The sequence below is a fragment of the Aphelocoma coerulescens genome, chromosome 17 (genome assembly GCF_041296385.1).
Source record: "Aphelocoma coerulescens isolate FSJ_1873_10779 chromosome 17, UR_Acoe_1.0, whole genome shotgun sequence".
Taxonomy (NCBI): domain Eukaryota; kingdom Metazoa; phylum Chordata; class Aves; order Passeriformes; family Corvidae; genus Aphelocoma; species Aphelocoma coerulescens.
The window spans coordinates 3,193,246-3,219,273 of record NC_091030.1 but is presented as its reverse complement, the minus strand read 5'-3'; the positions used below and the strand labels follow the sequence as shown (position 1 = coordinate 3,219,273).

The 26,028-nt window shown below is 52.5% G+C and overlaps 1 protein-coding gene across 4 annotated transcripts in view; it reads left to right on the top strand.

Moving 5' to 3' along the window:
• The window catches only part of ASTN2 (astrotactin 2), a 320,390-nt gene extending 295,459 nt beyond the window's left edge, over positions 1-24,931 (top strand). For all 4 annotated transcript variants that reach the window (XM_069031598.1, XM_069031599.1, XM_069031600.1 and 1 more), the window contains 3 exons: positions 16,736-16,836; positions 18,046-18,229; positions 24,010-24,931. In XM_069031598.1, coding sequence (XP_068887699.1) covers positions 16,736-16,836; positions 18,046-18,229; positions 24,010-24,247 — 523 coding nt within the window. In that variant the 3' untranslated portion in view covers positions 24,248-24,931. The remainder of the gene's footprint in view (positions 1-16,735; positions 16,837-18,045; positions 18,230-24,009) is intronic.
• Positions 24,932-26,028: the final 1,097 nt, after the last annotated feature.

The window sequence follows — 26,028 nt, the reverse complement described above, 5'->3', positions numbered from 1 at the left end:
TGCTCCTTTCTCAGGACAATCAAATTGAAACAACATTCTTGTTTTTGTCCCTAAAGTCTGCCAACATCTAAATCCCAAACCTGTCTGGGTCCAGGCCCATTCACATTGCCCCTCTGGAGGAAGGCTGGCAGTGGTGAAGTGAGGAAAAGGAAGGAGAAGGAGGCACAGAGGGGTTATTGTGTGGGGTAATTGCAGCTGGGGGAGTGTGCCAATATAGGATTCTTCCTGCGAATGGTAATGGGGTGGAGAGGAAGATTTTGGCCACTTTGCCTGTTGGTAGACAAATGGACCTTTGCAATTCCACCTTTTTCCCATCAGCAATCCCATATCACCAACCCCTTTTAGTCACAGACTTGGAAAGTGTTCTTATCCCTGACTGTGTAGAAACCTAATGCCACTACACATCCAAGTCTTATCTCATGGACTAATGGGAGAGGGAGTACAAGAGCTGTGATATAAATATCAACACGGGCGTTGCTGGCTTGGATTTGCTCTAAGCCAGCCAAACCTGCATCGTGCTACTGCCTTGGAGCCATTTGTTTTGTTCATCAGATCTCCATGGTACACAGCACCCTCCTCGTGAAGGCTGGAAAGCTGAGGGCCATGCTGGTTTGATTCTTACAGCACAGTTTGAACACACTCCCGTTCCAGGACACAGGAATTTCCTTCTTTTTTTTCTTGTAGAGAAGAAGGGAGTGAGAAGAAGGGCAGATGTCCTTGTTGGCCATGGCCTAGCAAGGGAAACTGGAAGGGAGAGGTGTGACATGCCTGAAGCTCCTCAGTGAGCTAGAGCTGAGCAGAAGTGAGGCATGTCTGTGCTCACACTTCGCATGAGCCCCACTTCAGGAGAACAGTTGTGAGAATTGCTTTTTTGGTCAGGTGATTAAGAGATGGTCCCTGCAAAAAATTCTGTTCTCTTCCTAATTTCCTCATGCAGTCTGGGACCCAGGTACCCGAGAGTGGGAAGTTGGACAGCTGCCCAGCGCCCATAGCAGCTCCACCTGATATTTCCAGACAGCTCAAGATTCTGGCTTATTCAGGCTTTAAGGAGTGGCCAAAAGCAGCACAATTCTGCCCATAAACATGCCTGAGGAAGGATGTGACCAGCTCCTCTGGTGCCCAGGTGTTCAGTCACTACTGAACCCACAGGTCTTATCTGAACCCCACGGTCCAGGGGGATCAATCAGCTCAGACAGGCTCTGCATGGGACCCCAGGTCCCCAAAGGTGGAGATGTGATGCTTCTTCAAATGAAAGGATAAGTCACAGGCTAATCCCACCTGCCCATCTTTTTGTTCACTCTCAAAAGCAAAGTTTAGATGCCATGAGCTACAAGTTCTGTCCCAGCTCAGCCCAGCAATGTGCATTTATCTCACATATGGCTGCAGGTCCATAAAACTGGTTAAACTTGTTTTAGTTTCATTTTTCCGAAGGACACCTCCAGCACATCCCAACCCATCCTTTTCTTGTAATGACAACAGCACAGAGAGTCCTTCACCAGCCTTGTCTCCCAGAGAACACTTTGTTATTTTCGTTTTCCTTTTTGGTGTGTGTGCATTAAAAAAAATAAATCTGTTTTAATCTCTGACTTGTGCAGAACATTACATCAGTAAGCACCCGTCTCCTGGTCTTGCCAAACTGGAGTTTATCAGCACAAAGTGACCTCTCCATCTCTGCCACCCCTTCTCCCCCTCAGGGCCATGGCTTTTTCCCAGAGAAACAGGGAATTTCTGCAGGGAGTTTGTCACAGGGGAGCTGTGCAGGCAATGGAGCCCTGCCCATGTGGTTGCTGCACTCAGCTGTAGGTCTCAAATAGCCTTTAACTTACTCCTTGGGGTTTGGGGTTGTTTTCCCCTTGCCTGTGTTGTCAAAAGTAGCCAGTGAATTGAGGCATCTCCATTTTGGGGGCATCATCTTCAAGGCTTCACCATCAGAGCCACAGCTCCTGTTGGCTTCAGCTGAATTTGTGACAGAGTAAAACAGACATCAAAAAAGTAACCTCAAAGTAGCTGCTTCTTCCAGAGTTTTCCCACCTGTAAAATGGATGTATTAAAACTGAGCCACACCCTTTGCTGGGTTTCCAGCACAGTGAGGAGATCGATAATAAAACGGGAGAGAAAGCTGAGGAGCAGCTGCTGGGTTGCAGAGGTGGCATCCCTGTGGTGAGGTGGGGCTTGCTGTGGGTGATGCTCCATGCTGAGCTGTGGCCCATTGGTCTCTGCGTGGTCACCCCCATCTGATGCCTCTCCCAAGGATATTTCCTTGGCTACCTTCAGAGAAATTGCTCCCACCCCACGCACCCTCATTGCTCCCGGTCACCTCACACACACACTCACTTCCCTCATCAGGAATGAGATAAATTTGATTATACAGCAATATGGTTTCTGTTATGAGAAGGGGAAAAAAAATACCCTGGCTTTCACTGAAAACCCTCAGAGCCAAAGCTTATGTCATGATGTAAAAGTTTCTGAAAACAAAAAAGAAGTAGGGTCTGAGGGATGCTGATTTTTCAAGGGGTGGTGGATGGAGGGGTCAGCGGGGTCCTGTTTTCGCTGGATGTGCTGATGGAGTTGGGTGTGGAGATGCTGCCCTGACAGGATGGGTGTGAAGGGAGCTCAAGGCTGGGTCACTGGGACATGCTTGTCCAAACAGCTGGGCAGTGAGCTGGGCTTGGGCACACCTTGTCGCAGTTCTGGGCTGTCATACCCCTGGATTGGGATCTGTTCCTTGTCTTCCATCTTTCCTCCTCTCAGTTTCTGCCAGGGAAACCATAGGGCAGCCCATGGCAGCCACAACCTGAGCTGGGTCTGGAGCATGCCAGTTTTCTCCTCCCTTCCGAGCATCTCCCACTGCCCTGCAGCTGCAGGAGTGGCCTCCCCTCCTAATCTCATTGCACAACCCCAAACAGAAGGCTCTGCCACAGGGCGGGGATACTTCTGTGCTTTCCTTCCCTCTGGTTTGCATCATTGCAGCATCCCAGTCTCCCAGCCTTTCTGGACAGGGGCTGTGGGGATGTGTCCAGCACACAGGAGGCTTTGCACACCCCAGTTTCTCACATGGAGCAGGGGATGTTGGCAAGGGCTGGTTGGTCTCTGGGAGACCCACCCAAGGCTGCTGGGGGAACCTCTCAGACAAAGCAACCGAAACCAAAATACTTCTTCAGGGTTTTGACACATCACTGCTGATGTAAGGGGAAGGATTTCAAGCCATTTCAGCTGCCACAAGTTGTACTCTTGGTGGTCTTTGCCTCTTGTGCCCCTCCCCTCTGTTAGATTGGTGGATGTTTTGTGGTGTTGCATGCCCATGGGTGCTGCCCTCCTGAGGGCACGGGGATGGATGGATGGATGAATGGATGGATGGATGGATGGATGGATGGATGGATGGATGGATGGATGGATGGATGGATGGATGAGGACCAGGGTGCATTTCTGTCCATGTTTTTTATGGCTTTGGACCTGGGGCTGGGGCATCTCACTTTGCTGAGGGTCTGTCCTGTACCACAGCAGGTACTTTAGTGGTACCCAATAACCCCATAAACACACCAATCATCCCATAACCCTTACTCCATAGCCCACAGGTAAATCGTGGCCAGATCCTGGTGTAAGCAGCCTCTGGGCGTGCAGGTGTGTTTGGAGGTGTTTGGTGGAGCAGTGTGGGATCATGTGGCTGCTTAGTCCCACACTGGCAGGTGAAGCAAACAGATAAACTCTGGGCTTTCCACGTTGTTGCAGCCAAGGGCGCTGCAGAGAACAGGATGTCCCGAACAGTGCTGAAGCCCAGCAAAGTGCTACCCCCAGAGTCCCCCTTGGCAGTGCCCCCTGTTCCTTGCTCCCCAGGCAGCAGCTTGCAGTGACACCCCCGTGGCTTTTCCATCACCTATCCAAACCCTCCTCATCGCTGCTCCAGCAGAGCCACCCCAGTGAAGGAGAGCTCCAGCAGAGCCACTCCACCCCATAGCATGAGGCCCACCCCATAGAATGGAGCCCATGGAATGAAGCCCACCCTGCAGCATGAAGCCCACCTGCATCACCCCACACACGGCTCCCGAGCTCTCCCAGGCCATCTCCAGCTCTCGGCTCTGTCCCTGCCTCGTACCTGCTGCCCTGCCACAAGCTGAACTGTTTTCCAAGTGGAAACATGAGTTCAAGGATTAACTCCACAAGGGCCTTTCCGTGCAATGCACCGGGATTAAATATTTATGTTGGCAAAAAGCATGTAATAGGCAGCTCCAGATCAGAGATAATGAAATTGAGGTGTGTGGAGAAAGCAGGGGAGGCAGGGGGCTTGCAGGAGCAGACGGGAGAGGGACCCAAGTGGGTTGTAGTATGTGTGCCTGGGTGATTACTTCTAGTTTTATTAATACCCACCTGTTTGTGGGGGGACCCCAGCCCCATCGCTGGGAGCTCTGCAGAGCACAAGGGAGTGCAGAAATCAGCCATCCCTGTTCCTTGTGTGCACACCAGCGGCAGGCAGGAGCAATTGTCACCCAGGTGGCTTTCACTTAGAGCCACCTGAAGTGAGGGAAGGCAGGCACTGTTGTGGGGGAGGTGGCTGGGTGGGGAGTAGGGATGAGACCCTCTCTGTGTCATCTGCAAATGATGCACAATCCTAAATCATTCATAGCAGTGATATAGGATCCCTGGCTCTTCCAGACCTCTGCAGTCAAGGTTATTTACTGGTTGACTGTATCGGATCAGGCAGCAATGTGGTTTGGATTATACGGAAGGTTCCTGATCAGGTCAGGAGAAGGCTCATGGCAGCAACCACAGCATGAGCAGGAAGGCCCATGAGAGAGTCCCTGGTGGGTGTTAGTGAGGAGCCCTGCCAGGATGGGCAGCAGGCGAGCACAAGGAGCGTGGCAAAGGAGAGGTGGGAAGGATGGAAGACCTTCCTCTGCTGCAGGAGGAAAACAAGGAGTACAAAAAAGCTGCTGCTCTTTCTCAACTCGTTATTTTTATGAGACAACAACATCTCCCTCTTTCCACCCAACAACAAACATCGCGGAAGGCGGCACGCGGGGGGTGCGAGTCCCGCGCGGGGCCGTGGGACCCCGGCCAGTCTCGGGCCCTCCAGGGAGGTATGAAATGAGGCATGAATGGAGTGTTAGGAGAGAATGGAAATCCACTGGCTCCCAGGCCGGCTCTCCTGCGGGGGGTCCCTTGCTCACGATGACAGCGCTGCCTCTCATAAACACGCATTTCCTCATCCCCGTTTGTTTCTCTCTCTTGTGCAATCTCTTGTACCAGACGGGAATGGGAGTGAGTCCCACTGGTACGTGAATGTGTTACAAAAAACCTTCCCACCCTGCCACCAACGAAGTACTGAGAAAGAACAACAGGGTTTAAAAGGAAAAAAAAAAAAAAAAGAGAGAAAGAAAAGAAAGATGGGGCAGCTGGATGGATTTGCTACTGGCCATGACATTGTTCTGAGTGTAAACTCAAGGGCATGGCTGTGCTGGTAGTTAGCAGCATCAACCAGCACTCAGAAGCCCCACTGCACTTGGTGCTCTGCATCCCTCTGGGAAATGGATGTTCCTTCCCCAAATGATTTTCCTGGGTGGAAAACATGGGACAAAAGTAGAGGCAAAGTAACTTGACTGAGATCACAGAGTGCTCAAATCAAGAGATATCCCAGCTCCATCCTGCCCAACACCATTCCTTGTGCTGGGTTGTTTCACTTGGGGTGTGTGAGCAATGCTGCTGCTGGCAGTCCCTGGGCATGGACCAGGCTGCCCTTCCCAATCCACACTGGTGGGACAGAGCACAACTGGGGCGAGGTGTGACACTAAGGTGTGGGAACAAGGGCAAGTCCCACCGTCAAACACATCTCCTGGGCTGGTGGTGGAGGTTACAAAGTCTCCTAGACCTGGGCTGGTGGAGCAGGGATGGAGGATCAGCTGTAGCTGCAGAGGAAGAAAAGCTGCGGGGAGTTGCAATCCTTTCCTGCAGAGTGAAAAACAAGGGAAGAAACCTGCAGGGAGCGGTGCCTCTGCAGCAGCATTTGCAGGAGAGCAGGGCTGGCTCCACACCTCTGGAAGCTCCCAAGCACAGTCACTGCAGTGACAAGGGGCTCTCCCATGGTGCGGGACAGCGGGTCTCCAGTCCTGGCTTCTGGGGTAGCAGGGCTCTGGCTCTGGGCTGGTTGGCTGTATAGCCATCATTTCAATAAAGAAATGATTAAAAGAGGGTGGGGAGGGGGGAAAGAAAACCCCAAAACATCTGTTTTACTTCAAATCAGGGAAGATTCCTTTGCTTGCAAGGAATGTGTAAATCACGCCGGGCTGGGAGATGTGCATAACCCTGCCTGAAAGCTGCTCTGCACTTCAAACGAATTCTAGCGTGCTTACTGGGATTTTGTTTTTATTATTTGTTTCAGACCCCCCCCCCCCACCCCCATTCTACCCTCCCCCCTCCCTGTCTGCCTGCTGGAGCTGTGAGAACCTCCTGCCCACTGCCAGTCCCTTGCCCTGTGCCCCTGAATTTGGGGGCCTCGGGGCACAGGGACAGTGGACACTGCAGACCTGGCTGGCATCCTTCTTGCTGGCATCCCTGCCTGCCACCATCCCCATGCCAACACTGAGGCCATTGCATGGCCCTGTTGGCTGCCCTGGAGCTCCCAGAGCCCAGCTGGAGTTTCTTACAGGGGTCCTGCCTGGGATGCCTGGTCCCCGTCTCCCAGCTGTTCCCGTGTGCGTTATTGCTGGGCTTTGTTTTGCACTGTAGCCTGCTGAAGGTGAAGCCAGAGCTGCCCAGCAGTGCTGGGGACAAATCCAATGGAGACAGATCAAGAGCTCTGCTAGCAGGGGTGCACAGCCACGTCCTTGTGCCAGCTCACTAAGGTGACTGTCCCTCGGGCCGAGGACAAGCTCTGCTCCCGTGGTCAGCACAGCCCTTGCCTGTCTTCTGAAAGCAGGAGGCCCTACTGTGGTGGCTTTTATAAGAACAGCCAGCCATCGACTCGCTTGCCGTGGACCACCCACTGCTCCTCAGATGACACTGCCTTTTGAAGTCACTACCAGCCCGGGCTGGATTTCAACCAGCAGCCCAGATGGAAGCCAAGCCCCCAGGAGAATGAGAACAAGCCCTACCAAGGGGATCTCCAGGGGTAGCAAGCTGTGGAGTGTCTGGTTCTTGTTTAGAGGGACTGTGAGGTTGGGAGGGGCAAAGATTTCCCAGTTTGGCAGGGGTCACAACCTTCCTCTCGCCCATGTCCCCAGGGCCGGCGATGGCCAAGCTCTGCAGAGTTTTGGTAGGTTGAGCAGCAGGGATGGTTAGCTGTGAACATTCCCATTGTGGAGCTCCCTGCAGGGGTCCAGGGCTTTGCTTGTCTCTCCTTTCTCCTTGGCACATCTGGAGGAAGAGTATTTATTCTCTCTCTCCTGAATATTTATTCCCTCTCTTCTCCTCATCCCCTGCAGCTACAGCCACCCGGAGCACTGCTGTCCCTTCATGGGGGAGGATGGCAGCTGTCCCACGAGTGGCCCAAGGAAGGTCCTGAAGGGGTGTGTCCCTCGTGGGATAACCCACCTGGCACACAGGACTAACGCTGTGAGATGAGGCTGAACTCCACCCACCCACAGATCAGTGCAAAGACAAGCAAAACCTCCCCTAAAAGCAAAATTTACCCTCAAAGTCCCAACCTCAGCAGAGCTGGGCCCGGGGGCTGTGGGGTGTCTGTGGCTGAGGGAACAGGGTTGGGGTGTCCCGAGCTGATGGGGACAGCAGCAGGTGTTGCACAGGGGGGAGAGAGGATGCAGGTGCTGCTGGGGGATACCCTGCCCTGGGGAGCTGGAGGGATTGATGGGCATCGCAGTGCCCTTGCAAAGGCTGTGGCAGGGCCTCAGGGACATGTGGGATGCAGAGCCTGAGGAAAGCCTTCCTTTGCTGCTCCCAGGACAGCTCGATCCATCACCAGCTCTTGCTGATGCTCTGCAGCCTGAGCAGGACCAGCCCCCTCAGTTGGCAGCCTCGGGCATCAACCCGAGCTGTGGCACAGTGGGAGTTGTTCCAGCAGCACAGGGAGTCAGAGGCAACTCCTCTGACCTCTGTCCAAGGGCTTTGTTGGGCATCCCAGCAGAACAGGGACTCTGGCACTTCACAGACTGTAATGAGCTGCTGTTGCTTCACTGGAGACAAAAGCCCCAGCCTGCAGCGGCTTATTATCACCTCCTCCTGGTTCTTCACTCCACCAAAGGATGCTACAATTCACATTCTGGGTAACATGGGACCTTCCGTGGCCTTTCCAGGCGCTGGGGGGAACACCTTGCCTCAAGCCCTGAGGCAGACAGGGAAGACTGTGAATAGCTGGGCCAGTTCTTACTGCGTTGCCTTTAGAAGCACATCTGCAAGTCTTCATCCTCACAGCCAGCAGGACGAAAGCAAGGACATAATGACTGCCAAGAAATACGGACCTCAAACACCCTCTATCCATCCTCTCCAAAGCTGGTAATTCCGTGGTGATCCTGCTTTTTCTGCCGTCGTTCTGCCTTCACAGCTGGGAACCATCTCTGTGGGGCACCGAAGAGTTCTGCTGGGGCATCTCCGAGCTAATTGAATCCTCCTTGCTCCTTGGAGAGTGCCTAGGAGCTAAAGCCCCAGTGTTGCAACATCAGCTGTGTTAATGTTATCTCGTGTCAGGGTGGATGTTTTGGGTGTGTTGTCCTGCTGCTGTGCCAAGGAGCTGCTCTCTCATCCACATCCCATCTCCGTCAGAAGCTCCAAGGTTCTCTCCAGAGAAGATTGCTCTGCTCTTCCTTCCTCGGTGGGGTAAAGCTGCTCCTGAAAGGATGTACTCCGAGAGGGAAGGATGAGGGAGTCATTATCTGCTTCTTGAAGCAGCTGGCAAGGAGCAGGGGGGACAAAGGAGGGAATCAAGGCAGAGAAAAAGGCAAGGGGGGACAGTGGCACTGCTGGAGCTCTCAGCCCTGGGGTGGTGATGAAGACACTCTGGGGATGCAGCAGCCAGGAGGGTGGCAGTGACTTCCTGCACCTTCTGGATGAAGCCATGGCCTGGCTAGCACTTTCCCCTCATTTCCAGTGAAACACATTTTCACCTAAGGCAGTGTTGGCACTGCTGCTCACACAGTGTCCGGCTGGCAGAGGGGCTCCAGTGGAATCTTGGCCGTCCAACACAGGTATCATTCAGGAGCAGGGTTCTTGGGAACAGAAGGTGGCCTGTGTATCAAGGCCTTCTTTCACAGCCATGGCAGTAATGGGAATCACTACTCTGGTGGGTTATTGACAGGGTTTTGAAGGAAATCTTGGGAAATTGAGATGCTGCAGTTGAAGCTGGGAAGGTGAATGTCCTGCTGGGCATTTCTTTGTCAGGGAGACAAAAGATCCAGGCAGTAGCAAGAAGTGCTCAGGATTTTTAATTAATTTCTTTCTTTCTTTCCCCTTCATCCTTTGTTTGGATCTTGTTCAACGGGGATCTGAAACAAAAGAGGTTGATGAAGTGCTCAAAGGAGGGAGAGCTGAGTGAATCTGCGTCGTAGCTTGGCTCAGGTGCAGGGCAGATGCTGCTGAAGGGTTGAGGGGACCAGCACTCAAACCTGCCCACTCCAGGTTTTGGCTCTCTGTGGCCTCACAGCTCAGAGGGCAAGCCCAGGAGACTTGGGGCAGCACGGTGTGGGATACTGTGACACCAAAGTGACGCTGTCCCACACTGCACCCCTGTAATTCAGCAGCAATGAGTGGCCCAGCCCTCCTCCCTCCTCTCCAGCCACTGTTTTTGAGCATGGCCATGGCATCAGCTGCAATTCAGGTAACCTTGCAGCGTGGATAATCCTCAGTGACTTCCCCAGGGTTGACACAAAGCAAAGGTGGACCCATGGCTGTGCAAGCCTGTCCCCAGCCCCACAGCAGCTCCACCTGCCCTCGGTGTCTCAGAAATCAAGCCTCCTCTGCCTCTCCTCAAGCTTCTTACAGTGCAGAGCAGCCTGTGCCTTCCTCCTGCCTCCTTCCTCCAGTATTTGATGGGCACTGTTTTATCCACTTCCAAAAGGCATCAGACACCTGAAGCATGTCCTGGCAGGTACATCTGACAACTGTGGTCTGGTTTTGTTGGGAGGCATCTGTTGAAGGATAACGATTAGTCTCACAGCATTTGCTGTCCTGGGAAAAAAAAAGAAGTGTGAATTGTGAGAACAGTTTACTGACAGCCCCATGTATTGGTGTAATGGCAAGGCTTCAATACTCCAGTGTGGCACCAGTTGCTGCTAACCTGTTCCTCCATCACACTGACGGGAGCAGGTCAGTTGTCACAGATGGTTAAAAAAAGCTCAGTTATAAAAGGATGGTAGAACAGTGAGGAGAGCATTCTAAAAGATGGGGTATTTTTTCAAGATCACCCTGTCCACGGTTTCCTTACTGTGGGAAAGCAGAACCAGAACCAAAGACAATGAAGAACAGAAGACACTTGTGGCCGTGCCAGTCCCAGGGAGATGGCACAAGGGTGACCACTGCCCTGCAAAGCTTTGCCCAAATCCCAAGGCTCCAGCAGGGCCCTTGGCAGGGATGCAGTGTGGTCAGTCCCCTGCCCTCCCCTGGCACCACGGACATGGGCATGGCATGAGCGAGCCCAAAGCCAGGGCCCAAAAAATAGACCAAGAAATCCTCTCCTTCCCAAAACCACCCCCTGCTAATTGTCTGCTCAGCATTTGCTGCAGAGACTGGGGGGTTGCTCTCATTTACCTCTCTTAATTACCACGAATCACAGAGTCGTCAATAAGCTCAGCTGCATTCCTGTGGCTTGTGTGGACCGGCTGCTTTTTATTTGATCTGATTTATTTTTGAATTGTAATGGTTTCTGAATTGGGAATCCTTGCACTAAACACACACACCCCTTCCCATGCCTGCCCAGGCAGCTGCTGGCAGGCAAGCCCCACTCCTGCTCCATGTTCCTCAATGAAAGTGGCTGGGGGGCTCTGCAGGGGAGGTACGAGCCCATGGTCGGGGAACAGGAGTGGGTGGATGGCTCCTGGACCATGCACAGCCCATGGCATGTGGCTGGGGGTGAAACACCCACAGCTCTGCTCCACCCTGCAGCCCCCCTGGGCTCCCACACTGCTCAAGAAGAGTCTTTTAGGGAAACTGTGTGTGTAATTTATGGATGCTTTTAGCTCCAGGAGATGCTGGGATGAAGGTCTGATGCTGCTCACCTGTGGGTATCAGGACAAGGAAACACACTCCCCCCTCAAGCCTCCCTGTCTCCCTCCAGCGAGCCCCTCACCTTGATGTCGGGGAGCCAAGGACACTCTGAGACTGAAAGAATGGGAGAGAACAGTTTGTTTGGGTCCCATGAGCACGAGGCCGTGCACGGTGCTGGGTCTGATGTGTGTGCTCACACCCATGTGTGTTTGGGGCACCGTTCCTGGCAGCTCCACTCTGCACGCGCCCGAGTCCCGGCACAGCCCGAGCCCGGCCCCATCCCTCGTGCCCAGTCTCCGTGCTGAGATCACTGGGCAGCAGGGAAGTGTGGAATGCCAAGAGCTGCTCCACTGAGGGCTTTTAAAGGGAGGCCTCGGCATTGTTTTTCAGCTGGAACGGGAAGCGAGGAGGGCTGGCAAGGCAGGGTGTGATGTGCGTGTGTCAGCGCGCTGGAGCAGCCCCGGCGGCGTGGGGCCGGCTGCGTGCGAGCCCCGCGAGCCTGGGCTGTGCAGGAGGCACGGACAAGCTGTGACCAAGCGGGGAGTGACAGCAGGACGTGCATGTAACACCTCAGCCAAGTCAGGATTTATGTTTGCAGGCTCGGCATGACGGGTGGTGGTAGCCACGCTGCCAGGGGAGGGAGAATCCATCGCGCTGTGTGTGGGACGCCAGCCAGGGTTGCCCTCGCTGAGCTGCTGGAGTTAACAGCAAGAGGCTGCAGGGACACGGCACCAAGGCCAGGCAGATCAGCCAAGCCCAAGCCAAGCCCTACTGGCAGGAGCGTGCTGTGGTTGCACCACTTCGGAAAGCTTGAGGCCGTGTTTTTGCGTGACGCTGGGCTCTGGAGCAGCATCTCTGCCCTGTCCTTCATTCACACGGGCCAGGGGGCTCCTCTCAGAGCCTGGGTTGGCCACACAGCCGTTGCTGCTGGATGCAGCTAGCTCCCAGTAGGCACACGCTTAATTAGCGTGGGGGTTTGGCATCTATGGGAGTGCTAATTGAGCTCCTTATCAGAGCCTTTCTCTGCAGCCCAGGCAGCCCGTTTGTGGTACAGCATCTCACCGAGCAGCTGCACCAGCCCAGAGGCCTCAGGAAGAGCAGACAAGGCAGACCAGAAATGCCTGTGGTATCTCTGTAGGATATAAAGAAATCAACAGCCAAGCTAAGGAAGGTCAGACTCAGAAGTCCTTATCTTGCTTCCCGCAAATAAGGATCATGAGTAAAGCACTCAAACATCATGAGCATCACGAGAGGGAGTTAAAAAAACATGCTGCCTATGAATAAGTAACATGTTTTGAGCTTTCATTCTCAGTCTTAAGAGTTTTGTGCCTTTATAAATTTGTATTTTGGGTTATTTTCTCTGCATTGAGAAAGGATAGAAACATACTTTTCTGGTTTTCAAATCTCTTGAAACACAGTGGACAATCCCAACAGTCCTTGGGTTGCAGTAACTGAAGCTTTAACTTTTGCTTTCTCTTCCTCCCCCAAGAAGCATCTTGAGCCTAGTGATAAAACCCAGCCTTCAGCCAAGACTGGGTGGGGAATCTACAGGGAAGGTATTGACATTTCATGAGGCCAAATGTTGATTGGTTTCTATCTCTCCCTGAACGTTCCTTCAGGTCCCAACAGGTTTGAATTCAGCAGTAAACATTTAACCAGCATTACCTTATAGGACTTAGTGTGCTGTGATTTGCTGCAGAGGTGGCAGCATTTCCAGGCATGGAGGGCTGGATCCCTGCCAAGAGCATTTGTGTTTGGACCTCTTTGGAACCTCTTCAGGTAAAATATATTCTAGCATTTCTAGAAATACAGGTCTTTGTATAGAATCTTACTGAAGGGATGGTTGGAAAAGAGGATCAGCTGTGAGCTGAGTAGCAGGGAGCCCAGAGCTCCTTTGGAATGCACAGGGAGAAGATGAGGAAATGTCATGAGGACAGTTTATCAGTAAACAAAACACCTCCACTTATAAAGGAGCCTCTGCCAGATCGTAGCTGCCATATGGCATTCCAGGTTGTCTGATGTGGTTTTGTGCAATGGCTCTAGGTCTGAGACCTTTTAGTTTCTGGCTTTGACTTCACCCCTGAGATCTCTGCCTTGGGCAAAGCACTCAGAACCACTCTTTGGCCACATTTATTTACAAATTATCAGGGTTGGCTTATTCAAGTGCAGCTCCACCCTCATCAGTGAGGATGATGCCTGGCTTGGTCCTTGGCCCACGATGCTGTAACAGATTTAAGTGGGGCAGGAGGATCCCCATGGAGGGGTGCAAACCCCGCCATGTCCTCGGCTTAGCTCCCTCCCTCAGCGCGATCGCTTCAGCTTTGCCCTGGTTTGTCATGCAGATGCAGAATCATGGAATGGTTTGGGTTAGAAGGGACCTTAAAGCTCATCTCATTCCACCCCTCTACCATGGGCAGGGACACCCTCCACTGTCCCAGGTTGCTCCAAGCCCCGTCCAACCCAGTCTTGAACACTTCCAGGCATGTGGAGTCCACAGTTTCTTTTGGTAACCTCACCTTTATTGTAATGAATTTCTTCCTAATACCTAATCCAAACCTACCCTCCTTCAGCTTGAAGCCACATCCCCATCTCTCCCAGGCAGTGGTGGTCTCTCCTCCCACTGGCCACCCCTGTGATGTCCTGTTGGGTCCCAGGCTTCTCCTTGCCTGCATCTGCTGAAGGTTTCCAGCAAGATGGGAATGCTGGGTTTGCACAGAGACACAGAGACACAGGTCTTTGCACTCCCTTCTCTTAATTGTCTGTTTCCGGGAATAAAAGAAAAAAACTAAACCCCAGCACTCTGCACAGTGCCATTAACTGGACATAAAAGTGTTTTGCTGTAGAGGCTGGGTGGTTAAGTGGTTTGAGAACAAGATTGGAAGCCGTCATCTCCCGAGTTTCCAAACTGTTCATGTCGCTGAGCCTCGCCGGGGCACGATGCTTCACCCCATATGTCTCTGTTTACCGTCGATAAAACAGAGCTATTAATACTGCTGTGCTTCAGGGTGATCTTCTGGACTGTAATTAATGTTAAAACCCTCTGAGGTCACTGGCTGGAAGGAGCTGGAGAGGTGCAGAGGCTGTGTGCTGCTGGGCTGCCAGCCTCCACCACGGCTGGGCTGATTGGTGCTGAGTCCAAAACATCTCATTCACAAGGAATGGAGATGAAAGAGTTTCCTCTAAGGTTCTTGAAAGAGGACTGGCTCCAGGTGAGGTAAAGCAATTGGGTTTGTTCTCAAAAAAATAATTTTTGACAAGATCAAAATCACTTTGATTCTGATGTTTTTCCATTTACATTGTTGGTTTTTTTTTTTCCTTACATCATCGAAAAAAATGGTGAAATGAGGGCTTGTTTTTTGACTTTTTTTTTTAACCCAGGCCTGACCAGGAGAGATGCTCTTGCTCTTGGCAGCTGAGTGACTTTTTTCCTGTGTGAGCTGGGCAGAGGGGAGAAGTGCAGTCAAAAGGCTCATGCAGGTCTTCAGCATCACCCAAAGGGGTGGATGTGCTTCAGCACCCAACCAATCCTCCTGACCCCACTGGTGATGGAATAGGTGAAATGGGCACTAATTGCTGAATATTACAATTGTGTTTTGATAAAAGTCTTCTGTTTTTCAGGGAAAGTGCTCTGGCACTGATTGCCTCAGAGCTAATGGAGGCAGCCTGAGCTGCTGCAGGCAGAGCAGAGGTTACACATTAGCTCTGCTCACCCTTTTACAAAAGCAAACACAGCAGCACAGCCACTGTGGCTCGGCAGGTGACCCCAGGATGGGGATGGGGAGCAGCTCCCAGCAGTACCCTGATGTTGAGCCCTCTTACTGCTTGTTGTGCTTCTGCTGATGAGCAAGAAGAGCCCTGCACTGGGTGGGCAGCAGGACCCCTGGGCTCTCTGCCCTGTTCTCCCACTGCAGCTCCTCATCTCCTGGGGCTGGAGTCCCCCTGCCCAGCACTGGGTGCCCTGTTGGTGTTGCTGAGACACAAAACTTCCCTGCTCCCAGCAGGAGACTCCTCACTCCCCCTGAATGTCCCATCTGCTGAAGGGAGGGAAAGGAACGGTGGCACCTTCAGGATGGGATGCAAAGCCCTGCAGTCAGACTCCTGCATGGAATTCGCTGTTGCCCTATTGCCCTGCCTGTCCCTCAGTGAGAACAGCCTGTGTGTGGTACTTGTGTGGTGACACAGTGTGGATGTCCTTCCTGAGATGCTCCCACTCCGAGCAGCGCTCCTGGGAAACTAAGGAATGTCATGCCAAAAGGATTAAATAGCATCTCCTTGGGCGAGCCCAGCCTGTGCATCCCCTGCGTGCCCCAGCTCTGTGAAAATGGGAGTGCTCCCTGCACACAAGTGTGTTCCTTGGCAGTCTGCTGGCATCCTTTCACACAGCAAGTATTGTTAGGGACATAATGCTAATTGCTCGGAGGGAATATGTCCTGCGCTGGGAATTGCTACTGTGCAAATGTCAGCTCTTATCAGCCACATGTGGGACGTGCAGGGCCTGCAGGGAGGGGAGAGGGGGCTGGCAGTGCTTGTGTGTGGGGTAAGGAAAAGGGAGGCATTGCTTCTGTCACCCCCCAAGGATGGTAAGGACTTAGGACCATTCCTTATATAAACATACGTCAGGGTCTCAATCCCATTTAAGCTTCAGCTGCTTTTATGGTACTCCTTGCACTCACTTGCAAGAGCTGCTCACTTTTACCTTAGGCTAAGGAGGGGTGGTGTGTTATTTCTCAGGCTGGGTACCCCACCACCAGGCATCTCAGACCTCTGAGAGGCTCAAACCAGCCCCTGCACTTTGTCAAAGCCAGCTTGAGTTGCCATGCCCAGCTCAGAGTGAATAAATATGAACTGATGCCCTTTGGGAGAGCGGACAGAAGATTGTCACCCCTGCTGCGAAGAAGCATTCTCATTTTGGAGCTTTGATGCTCTGAGCAGGACTCTGAGCTCAGCATCCCGGGACGTTCCATGCAGCCACAGCCTGTTTACTCAATGCTCCATCCGGCACAAAAGCCATATTTTACTGTCAGATGCTCTCCATTAGCTTCAAGTGTGAAATTATCATTCCCACCCTTTTACCAACCCCACCCTTGTGAGGAAATGAGGGAGCAAACAACTCAAGGGCCATCCACAGGATGAGTACGAGCTGTCACTTGTCAGCAGAGCCCACTTACGGCAAGAATTACTGCCCTGCTCCCAGAAAGGCCAGAGATAGCCCAGCTCACAGACACCACCGTGTTATAATGCTCACATCAGTGCATGGCAAAGCAGCCCTGAGGTGTTTGCATCCCTCTGCAGTCGGGAGGATTCAGGGTGCAGCCCCACAGGGGTCCCTGGGATGGGGGGAGAGGAAACAGAGGCCTGCAGATGCCAGAAAGGGCTGAAGTGACCTGTCCCCTCAGCCCTGCCTGCTGTCCCTGGGTTCTCCTGTGTTCCAAGACATCTCACATCTCCTTGAGATGCCAAAACTGACTGATACTGATAGTGCCTGGACCACATTTTTCCTTTCTCTTCTGAAGGCCGGTTCCCATAACAACCTGGTGGTGTGGGACTGAGGGATCAAGGCATTGTTTTCCTTTTGCTTCCTGCCTTCCAGATTTACCCTGTACGCGGTGGATACACGGGGCAGACACTCAGAGCTGAGCACGGTCACCCTGAGGACAGCCTGCCCACTGGTAGACGACAGCAAGGCAGAAGGTCAGTGTTCAGGCACCTCCTGTTCCACACCAGGAGACATTTCCTTCTGATTTTGATTTTCCTTTCTTCACTGTGCTCCCACAAAGCTGCCCAGGCCCTTCTCTCCCAGTGGGAAGGCTCCTTTAAATTCACCTGTGGGCACAGGGACGTTCATCTGGGGAGGGGTGACAAATTGCAGGAGTGTCCAGGGGCAAAGTCTCCTTGGCTGGGCAGCTGATGACTCCGTGATGCCACACTGGCATCCTTGCCAAGCACAGCTGTGGGAGCTGGTGCTGTGTCTGCCATAAGTCCCCTGGAAAAAGAGCAGTCCCTTCTCACAAACCTGAGAGAGGCAGCCCTGGCCGGGCCATGCAGGGCACCATTGGCTCTGGGTGCTTGAAGGGATGCTGGGGGCAGCTGGCTCAGTTTGGAAACAGAAATGTTGATAAAAGCCCAGCTACTTTTGCACATTTGCATTGTTCAGTTTTGAAACTGGTCCCACTTGTCCTTACCCCCAACCCAGAGCACCTGGCTGCTTTCAGATTTAAAAGGATTCCTCTAAGTGACCATCATGTTACCTGTTCTCTTGCTTGCTTGCTTTCCCTTGGGAATATCACACAGAAGAAAGTTTTGGTTAGTGCTTAGTTCCACGTTCAATAAGAAAAGCAGTCCCATGAAAAAGCAGCAAACAGGAGACTAAGGAGAAGGAAGGAGATACAGTTTTGTGCATTTCTCTTCTCCAAATTGAGATTTTTTTTTTCTCCAGCACAGAGTTAATGCTCTTGTTTAACACATCTGAGCTGCTCCAGCCAATGCCCACAATAATGAGGTGCTGCATTTCTGGCTGAAGGACCACCCTGGGATCAACAGTGTTGATCCTCTTTAGCACCATAGCTGTGAATGGCTTTTGGTTTGGTGAATTTGGGAACAGCTTGCCTGCCCTTCCTGGGAGGATAAGGCTGTGCCTGCCTCTCCTCCTCCTGCTCCTTCACGGAGTATTGCTGGAGTCTTTGGGGCAGCTCTGCTCGTGCAGGGCACCCGCTGCAGGATCAGCCTGAGGAATTGCTCAATGCTCTCCAGTCACTGAGCCCTGCTGCAGGCAGCCCCAAGGGACTGGCAGCCATTCCAGCTGCCTGCCCCTGCTGCTGGCCCTGCCAAGGGCTCTGCTCCTCCTCTTCCCATGTTAGCACCTTCAGCTGGTCATTAATCCCGTGCCCTGATCCTTTCCAGAGATAGCTGACAAAATCTACAACCTCTACAATGGCTACACGAGCGGGAAGGAGCAGCAGACAGCCTACAACACCCTAATGGAGGTCTCTGCTTCCATGCTCTTCCGAGTCCAGCACCACTACAACTCCCACTACGAGAAGTTTGGGGACTTCGTCTGGCGCAGTGAGGACGAGCTGGGGCCCAGGTACCTGTCCCTTCCCTGTGTCCTGCCCTGCCCCATGCCCAGAGCATGCCTCTGCTCGGCACTGTGGATGTGACCCCGCTGCCTTCTCCTCGTAGCTAAGAGAAGTCCCCGTTTGGTGTTCACCAAGCTGTCCTGCATCCCCTTGGACCACCAGGTCCTGCTCGGTCCTTGGATGAATGCTGGTGGGACACCTGGCAGCTGGGGGGGGTCTTTGCATGAATGTTTGTGCCATCCAGTGATACAAGCAAGTGGGTGATGCTTTGAATGAGTGGGAGCTTGGAAACACTGGGAAGTGGGGGGAAAAGGGTATAATATAGGCCTGGAAAAGTTTTTCCTTCTCCCCTTGTTCCTATCTGCTTGTTGGATGTCACTGAGGATCTCTCCATAGTACCAGGATGACAGCTCACAACTGTTCACACCCCTCCTGGACATAGATCCAAGCTGGCCTGGGGCTCATCCTCCTCCAGAGATGACCTTGGTAGTTCATTGGCCTCTGGCACAGAGCCATTCTCATCCTTCCCACTGCCTTCCCTCTCCTTTGATGACACTGCAGGCTTATTTGTGCTTTGCAATTGTTCCTTTACCTCTGAATCCCTGGGAACCATCAGCTTCTTCTTACACATCCTTATTTCCCCTGTTACTTGAGATCCACCCACTGAAGGTTGCTGTCCAACCCAATACCTGCATCAAGCCATAGGACAGCAGGGTGACATTTAAACTGCCAGACTCAGGACCCAGCTACATCTGGAGCCCACGGTCGATTTGGCTGCTGGCTGTTGTCCTCACCGAGCCAGGGGAGCTCCTCACAGCACTCCTCTGCCCCTGTTCTGTACTTGAGAAATATGTGACTTGCAGCCAAGGGGATGAATCTATAAAAGCCAAGGCAGCCAGTGCCAGGCTCGTGACAAGAGAGAAGCTCTGCCATCCAGCCTGGCTTCTCAGGGAGCTTGGACAGAAGCAGAGGCATTGACATAGCAGGAAGCATCGAGGATTCTTTTTTGCCAAGGGAGGCCATCTCGTAATAGGATTTTAATTGACAGACTGTTCTCCTTCCCAGGGGGACGTTCATTTTTGTACCTTGAAATGTTTATCAGATGAGCCTCGGCTTCACAGTAAATGTTCACTCATAAAACAGAGTGACAAGAGGGGAGTCGATTGCCTCTGTGTAATAAATACATCACACTGAGGTTCCTCGTGAGCCCAGTTTCCATGAAAGCCACAGGTTACTGCAAACAGCTGCTGGCAAGAAGACACACTGACAGCCAGATGTCCCAACCAGACCGTTTACATTAAGGAGACATTAAAAACTTAGCTCATAGGTGGCCCTAAACCAGGACTTTCCATGGTCATCTCAGCACCTGGCTTGCCTCATCCTGCTCATCTCCTCTAGCAATAACAGCCCCTTTCCTGCTCCCCCCATTCCTCTCACAGGCACCGAGTGAATCTCACACAGTTAATTTGTTCCAACAAGACAGAAGAATCTGTCTAAATCAGTGAATTTTAATGCTACTGTGCATCCAGACCTCTGGATCCGTGCAGCCAGTGTGCTTCCTAACACAGCCATGGGGAGATTTCACTATTATTTTCTCTTACTGTGTTTGCAGGCTGATTCTTATGACCACTGCAAGCAGGGTATGGCTTTTAGGAGGAGACAGAAAAAATAATTAAGTTAAATTATTTTTTTTTAAGCCCCTACTTGTGGCTACCAGCAGCACTGGGGTCAGTATGTGGCATCAGCCCAGGGCTGACAACCTGTCCCCTGCTCCAGCCAGTCACCCAGGCAGGCAGCCAGGCTGGCCAAGGGACATGAAGTGCATCTCCAGAGCAGCTGACTTCTGGTACAAGGGGGAATGCAATGTTCTGATGGGAGGCTGTGATAAGAGGCCATCAAGTCCTGGACTCACTGTCCTTGCACACGAGGGTCTGAAAGACCCAGGTCAGTTCTCAGTAGAGTGGAAAATCTGAATTTATGACAAAAGCACCTCATACAGGAACACAGCAGCCAGGCAACCACCCTCTCCCTGCAGTCTCAGGAATCTCATCCTTCCTTCAGCCAGGTATCATATTTTATTGGCCTCTTCATGCTGCTTCACCCTCTTTTAGTACCTCCCTCCGAGGTGAGGCAGGGCAGGGTTTGGCTGGCTCTGGATATGTTTTTATCCCACATCAGCCCTCAAGGTGAGTGTTGGCTGTCCCCTGTGCAGCAGGGGGACGAGCATCCTGGCAGGAGCACCCCTGGCACTGGGCAGAACAGGAGGCTCCTACTCTCGAGCATATCCTTGCAGAGCCAGGGCTGGCAGCAGGGACCTCAGTGCCCCGTCCCCTGTGCAGTGGGAACACTGGTTCATGCAGGAGCCCTTGGAAAGTGCCCTGGCAGCAGACACCCATCCTCTCCCTTTTCCTGTCCCCCACCATGCCACGGGGCATTGCAGAGGGAAGTGGCTGCTTAGAGCTGTCAGGATTTTTAAACCCCCCTCTCCATCATTTGTGACTGTGCTGTGACCTCATAAATCCACCACCTAAGTGCAGTCCAGAATCAGTCCCTGGCTGCTGTGGTGGGCGTGTGGTGGGAGGGAGGGCACCACTGGCCCACACCAGCATGGGGGCATCCCCATCTGGGGCGTGGGCTGAGGGGGAAGGGGGTCACTTCTTCCCTTTGGGGACCGAGAGCTTGGGGACTGGCCACAGGCAGGCAGGAGAGTGACTCCCCTCTCGCTCCCCTGCTGTCCCCTCCCAATTCCTGCCCTTTAATAAGGCAATAAATTGCCATTGCTGGCAAGGATGAGGTTGGTCAGCATTTAGGAAGATTTCATTTCCAGTATTTGAAAAGGTGGTCGTTCTGACCCGACAGCCCTCCGTAGGGAGCACTTGGGTAATACCCAGGCCTTGATTTATGGTGTTAAATTGGCAGCCCAAGAACTGCTCCTGTAATTTATTACCCAGTCTTCACCAGAAAGCCTCTCTCTCTTTCTCACCCCTCCCCTCACCCGCTCTTGTCTCTCTTCCTCCTTACTTTTTTTAAGAGGGAACAGCTGACAGCCGAAAGCTAAATCTAACATTTACACATGACTTCATTACCCCGCTGAAGTAAATGACTCAAAGTGGTGAAACCCATCAAAACTGGAGCTTTGGCACTGGACATCAAAAGTGAGGGGCCTGATTCCCTCTCCCCCATCACCCTGTCTCCTCTGTGACCACAGTTCAGCGTGTTTTCAGTATTGTCATAGGGCCAACCCATCATGTGCCACATCCCATCCTTAAACAAGGGTTTTTCCTGGGGCTGACCACACCTAGAGAGCTGTGGATGCAGCAGGTGTGTGGAGACAGCTCCAGGAGGAGCACAGCCTCTGGCACAGCTGGCACCAGCAGGCTGGGGTGGTTTGACCCCTGAATTTCTTGCCATCCTTGAGCTGCTTCTCACACATAGGAATATTTGCCTGGATAAGAGACCTGAGTATGTATCAGGAAGCAAGGATAACGGGGTGAGTTCTAGCAATATCCAGGAGATCATTAAAGTGTGGTGGAGCAAGGAATGAAAATGGGAAGGTAGAGAAGGCCAAGGGAAATGGAGGCAAAGGCAGGTTGTGTGGGAAAAAAGTGAGAGATGGGTGAGGAAAGCTGTGGAGGGTAGGATAGGGGAAGTGGTGAGAAGAATAGAGGAAGGGCAGAGCGTGGCCAGCAGACAGCCACTGTTCAGCTGAGACATCCATTCCTTGTGGTGTTGTTGGTTACCCACCACCAGGGTTTGCCTCAAGGGCTGGTCATGGCCCCTCCTCATTGCTCCCCCTTGCTGTGGCTGGGAGAGGCCTTGTGGTGAGCTGGACTAGTAACCAGTTTGGGGGGAAAATCCAATCATTGCTTGTTTGGCCTTTGAATAAACAACTTCCCCATGTTGGCACAGAGTTGAGGTCCATGGACACCAGCATGAGCACAAGCTAAAGGGCTGGGGAAGGGCCAGTACCCCATTTTGGAGCTGCTTTATGACAAATCCGGGTCATCGTGCAGCTGTGGCCTTAGAGAGATGAGAGTTCTCCTCCGTGAGATCCTTCTGGCTGATTGATCTCCTCCTGAGCATGGTCAGCCCACATAAAAGTCCATCCTTTGAGGTGGTGTGGGTACTGTGCTTGTTCAGCCTTTCCTGAAAGGGAGAATCAGTGCAGATGTTAAGAGACAATTTATCAGCGTTAGGATGGGGAGCACGGGAAGGATCACCAGCTCCTGACTCTAGGAACAGGTCAGAAATTCATCCAGACAGGTTGATCCCAGCAGGAAGTGCACAGCTGATGAGTTTTGGTCCCTTCCAGCTGCAGTGACTTTGATTTGTTGAAGTTTGCCAACTGTAGTGACAATCACTACAGACTGGTTTGCAGCTGAGCTGAGCTTGAATCAATCAGTCTTCACCAAAAGCACCTAACGCCATCATGGAATTGGTGACTCCAAGAGGTGCACATCCAGCAGCACAGGACCTGTTCATGGCAGTGTGTCAGGTCTTGGTGAGTGGTGGGAGCACCAGATGCTGTAGAAGGTCAGGTGGCTGCCACAGAGAGTAATGTGAGTAGAGGTGTTGTGTCAGAGCTGGGCACAGCTCAGTCCATGGCATCATTATTATAGATGTGACTGTAGCTAACAGGGCTCAAATTGCCCAGTCTGGCTTGTTTTTGTGGATGAAATCCATAAATGGATACCATGGAGTGTTGTCTAAGAAGGGCCAATTTCCTTTGCTCTTCCTTTGCTCTTCCTTTGCCCTCCAAGCTGACCCAGAGCACATCACCCTGGGGAGGAGTGGGACAGCTTTCCATGTGCAGTCCTGGAGGAGCAGTGGTTTCCTACAGCCTTTCATCCAGTGTTCCCACTCCCAAGGAGAGGCCCAAGCTGGCTGGGGATGCCAGGATGCCCTCTCGCTTCCTGCTGCCACCCCTGCCCTCTGCTCTGGTGCTGAGGTGACCCTGACCAGCCCTTCCCTGGCGTCCCATCCCCGGACATCAGGCTCACAACACTTCCCCCGGGCTGGGAGCTCACAGCCTGAGCTGCAACACCACTCAGCTTTCATAATCAAATAATCCCCATGTTTATGCCTTGCTGACTGACAGTGCTGCCCCTGACATATCATTATCGGGAATTTACATTCCTGCAGGAACTGCGAAATCCCCGACTCCTGAATCCAGAGCTTTCCTGTGGCACCAGAGGGAGAGGAAATAATCTGTGATCTTGAGACTTTCAGACCACTGAAGTAAACCCTCTTCTCTCCCTTTGTTTGATTTAGCACTTTGCAGACTCCCACAAGGGGATTCTTGGTTTCTTACGGGTTTATTTTGTTTTGTCTTAATGTGTTGTGCTTTTTTTCCTCACTCTCCTAGTGTCAGTCCTTTTGGGCCGTTTGCCTCCTGCAGACTTGAGAAATCAGAAAGGGGAGGGCTGGGCTCATCAGTCAGGAGCAGGAAGGTTCTGGGGGTCTCACCAGGGTGGCAGGTGGGGCCAGCACATGTGCTGGAACTGGCCAGGATCATGTGGTGGTGGTGACAATCTAGCTGGGGCAGACTGTCCCCAGGGCACACAAGCTGCTCCAGTGGATCCTGGTGGTGTGAAATGGTAGATATAACCAGAACTTTGGGAGAAACAGAGTGTCTCTCCACTTCAAATAGGAAAGACAATGTCTTAGGCACTGGGTCTCGTCCATTCTTGTCACAAGACAGAGCTGGTGGCAGAAAGCAGAAGTTTGGACTCCTGTTCTCCCCTGTGCTTTTCCCGCACTGCTCTGTTCCCACCTCTGTCCCCTCCAGGAAGGCTCATCTGATCCTGAGGAGGCTGGAGAAGGTCAGCAGCCACTGCTCGACGCTGCTGCGCAGTGCCTACATCCAGAGCCGCACTGAGACCATGCCCTACCTGTTCTGCCGCAGCGAGGAGGTCCGGCCGCCCGGCATGGTCTGGTACAGCATCCTAAAGGACACCAAAGTCACCTGCGAGGAGAAGATGGTCTCCATGCTGCGCAACACCTACGGGGAGTCCAAGGGGCGGTGAGGGAAGGAGCGGGCCTGGAGCTGTGGGAGGCAAAGGGACTCCGAGGAGTAGAGGACTTGTGATGTGCTGAGTGGCTGGTGGGGTTTGGGGTCGGGCGATGTTCAGAGGGGGTGGAAGGGGACAGCGAAGCCAAACAGGACTTTCTCACACAGACAGCAGAGAAACAAGAAATGAGCGAGTTGGACTTTATTTCTTTTCCCTTTTTTTTTTTTTTTTAATTTTTCAAGAGTGAAAAAAAAAAAAAAAAAAGAAATTACCTAATTTGACTCAGCATAAAAGCCTCTCCTTTTTAATCTTTTCTTACTGAATTTCCTGGACTACACGCTCCAAAACCCTAGGAGGAGGAGATACCCACTCGAGGCCCAGGGCCAGGCAGAGGGGAGCTGCTGGGTGCAGGGTGACCCCCTCCCTGCCTGCCCTGCCTGCGCTGCCACCGGGCAGGAGCTGTGGGGCGAGAGACCCCGGTGCTGTGGTGGCCGAGGACGCCAGGAGGAGGAGGAGGTGGCGCGGGTGGCCGGTGACACCGCGCTGCCAGCGAGGGTCCCGGAGGGGGAAGGCAGTCAGGTGCCCGGGACACTGCAGGCAAGCTGGGCTTTTGCAGCGCTCCGAGTGGACGGGGCGGCTCCGGGCGCAGCCTTGGTTCGCAAGGCTCCCGGCAGCTTGTTCTGTGCATTAAAGATTCATATTAAGTCCATCTTCGCTGTCTCACTGGTGTTTCTTCCTGGCACGGTCTCACCTCTGCTTGGGCGTTGGTGGGGTTTTGGTTCTGGGGAGGACATCGCTGATGGCCACTCCTGGGATGTGGCTGAGATGAGGGACCCCAAGAGCTGCGTGCATAGAAAGGAGGGGAAAGTGCGGCCTTTTGCCCAGAGTCCTTCTCTCCTCAACACCCAGCAGAGCCACTGGTCCCCGTGGGAGCGTGTGGGGAAGCCCAAGAAGAAAGCCAGGGGCTAAAAAGACATGGAGAATCTGGTTTCTTTTACTGTCAGATGTGGGTTAGGCTGGCCCGGGCTCCCTGTGGGTAATGGATTTCTCAGCCTGGTAGCCAAACCAAAAAGTGCGGGAGGGTGAGAGGGGAAAAAATACAAAAATCAGATCAGCTCAAAGCTATTGCTTTTTCCTTTTTGAAGCAAAACAACGAACTTGGAGAGGGAAGAGGGAAGAGCGTAGGTTGAATGAATCAGTTTAGTCAGCCCAAAGCAAATAGTTTTGTTTAGTTTTTCAGGTTAGTTAACCCTTTAACATCGAAGCAAACAGGAGGTGAGTTTCAAAACAAAAATGTTTTGAAACCAAACAAAGGTGCAGGATTTGATGTGGAGAAGGTTCAGCCAGAGACCTTTTTCTTCTTGAACTAAACCTATTTGCTTGATTTGCACCCACTCTAATAACTCTGATTGTTCCTTCCAAACTCCTCTATTTTTTTCCCCTCTTTGGTTATGTCTCTTCATTTGAACCACATTCATGTGCATTGGGAATGATGCCGGTACCTGGTCAAAGTCCTGCTGGAGTTCACAGAAAACTTCTGTGACATTGCTGCCTGTGAGACAAACCCCAAAGCATTGCAGGTTGCCTGAGGTTCTTAATTTTTAATCTAAATCCCTTTTTCTGATGGAGAGAGAGAGGAGGATGACACTGAGGGCTCTGGGCTATGGCCTCTGTGTCACTGAGGCTTGTACCACGCTGAAAACAAAGACCAAGGAGGGGCCATGACATCACCATGTGTTAAAATCTGAGTGCCCAGCACTGCTGCTGCCCATTCACCATCCCTTTGCCCTTTGGGG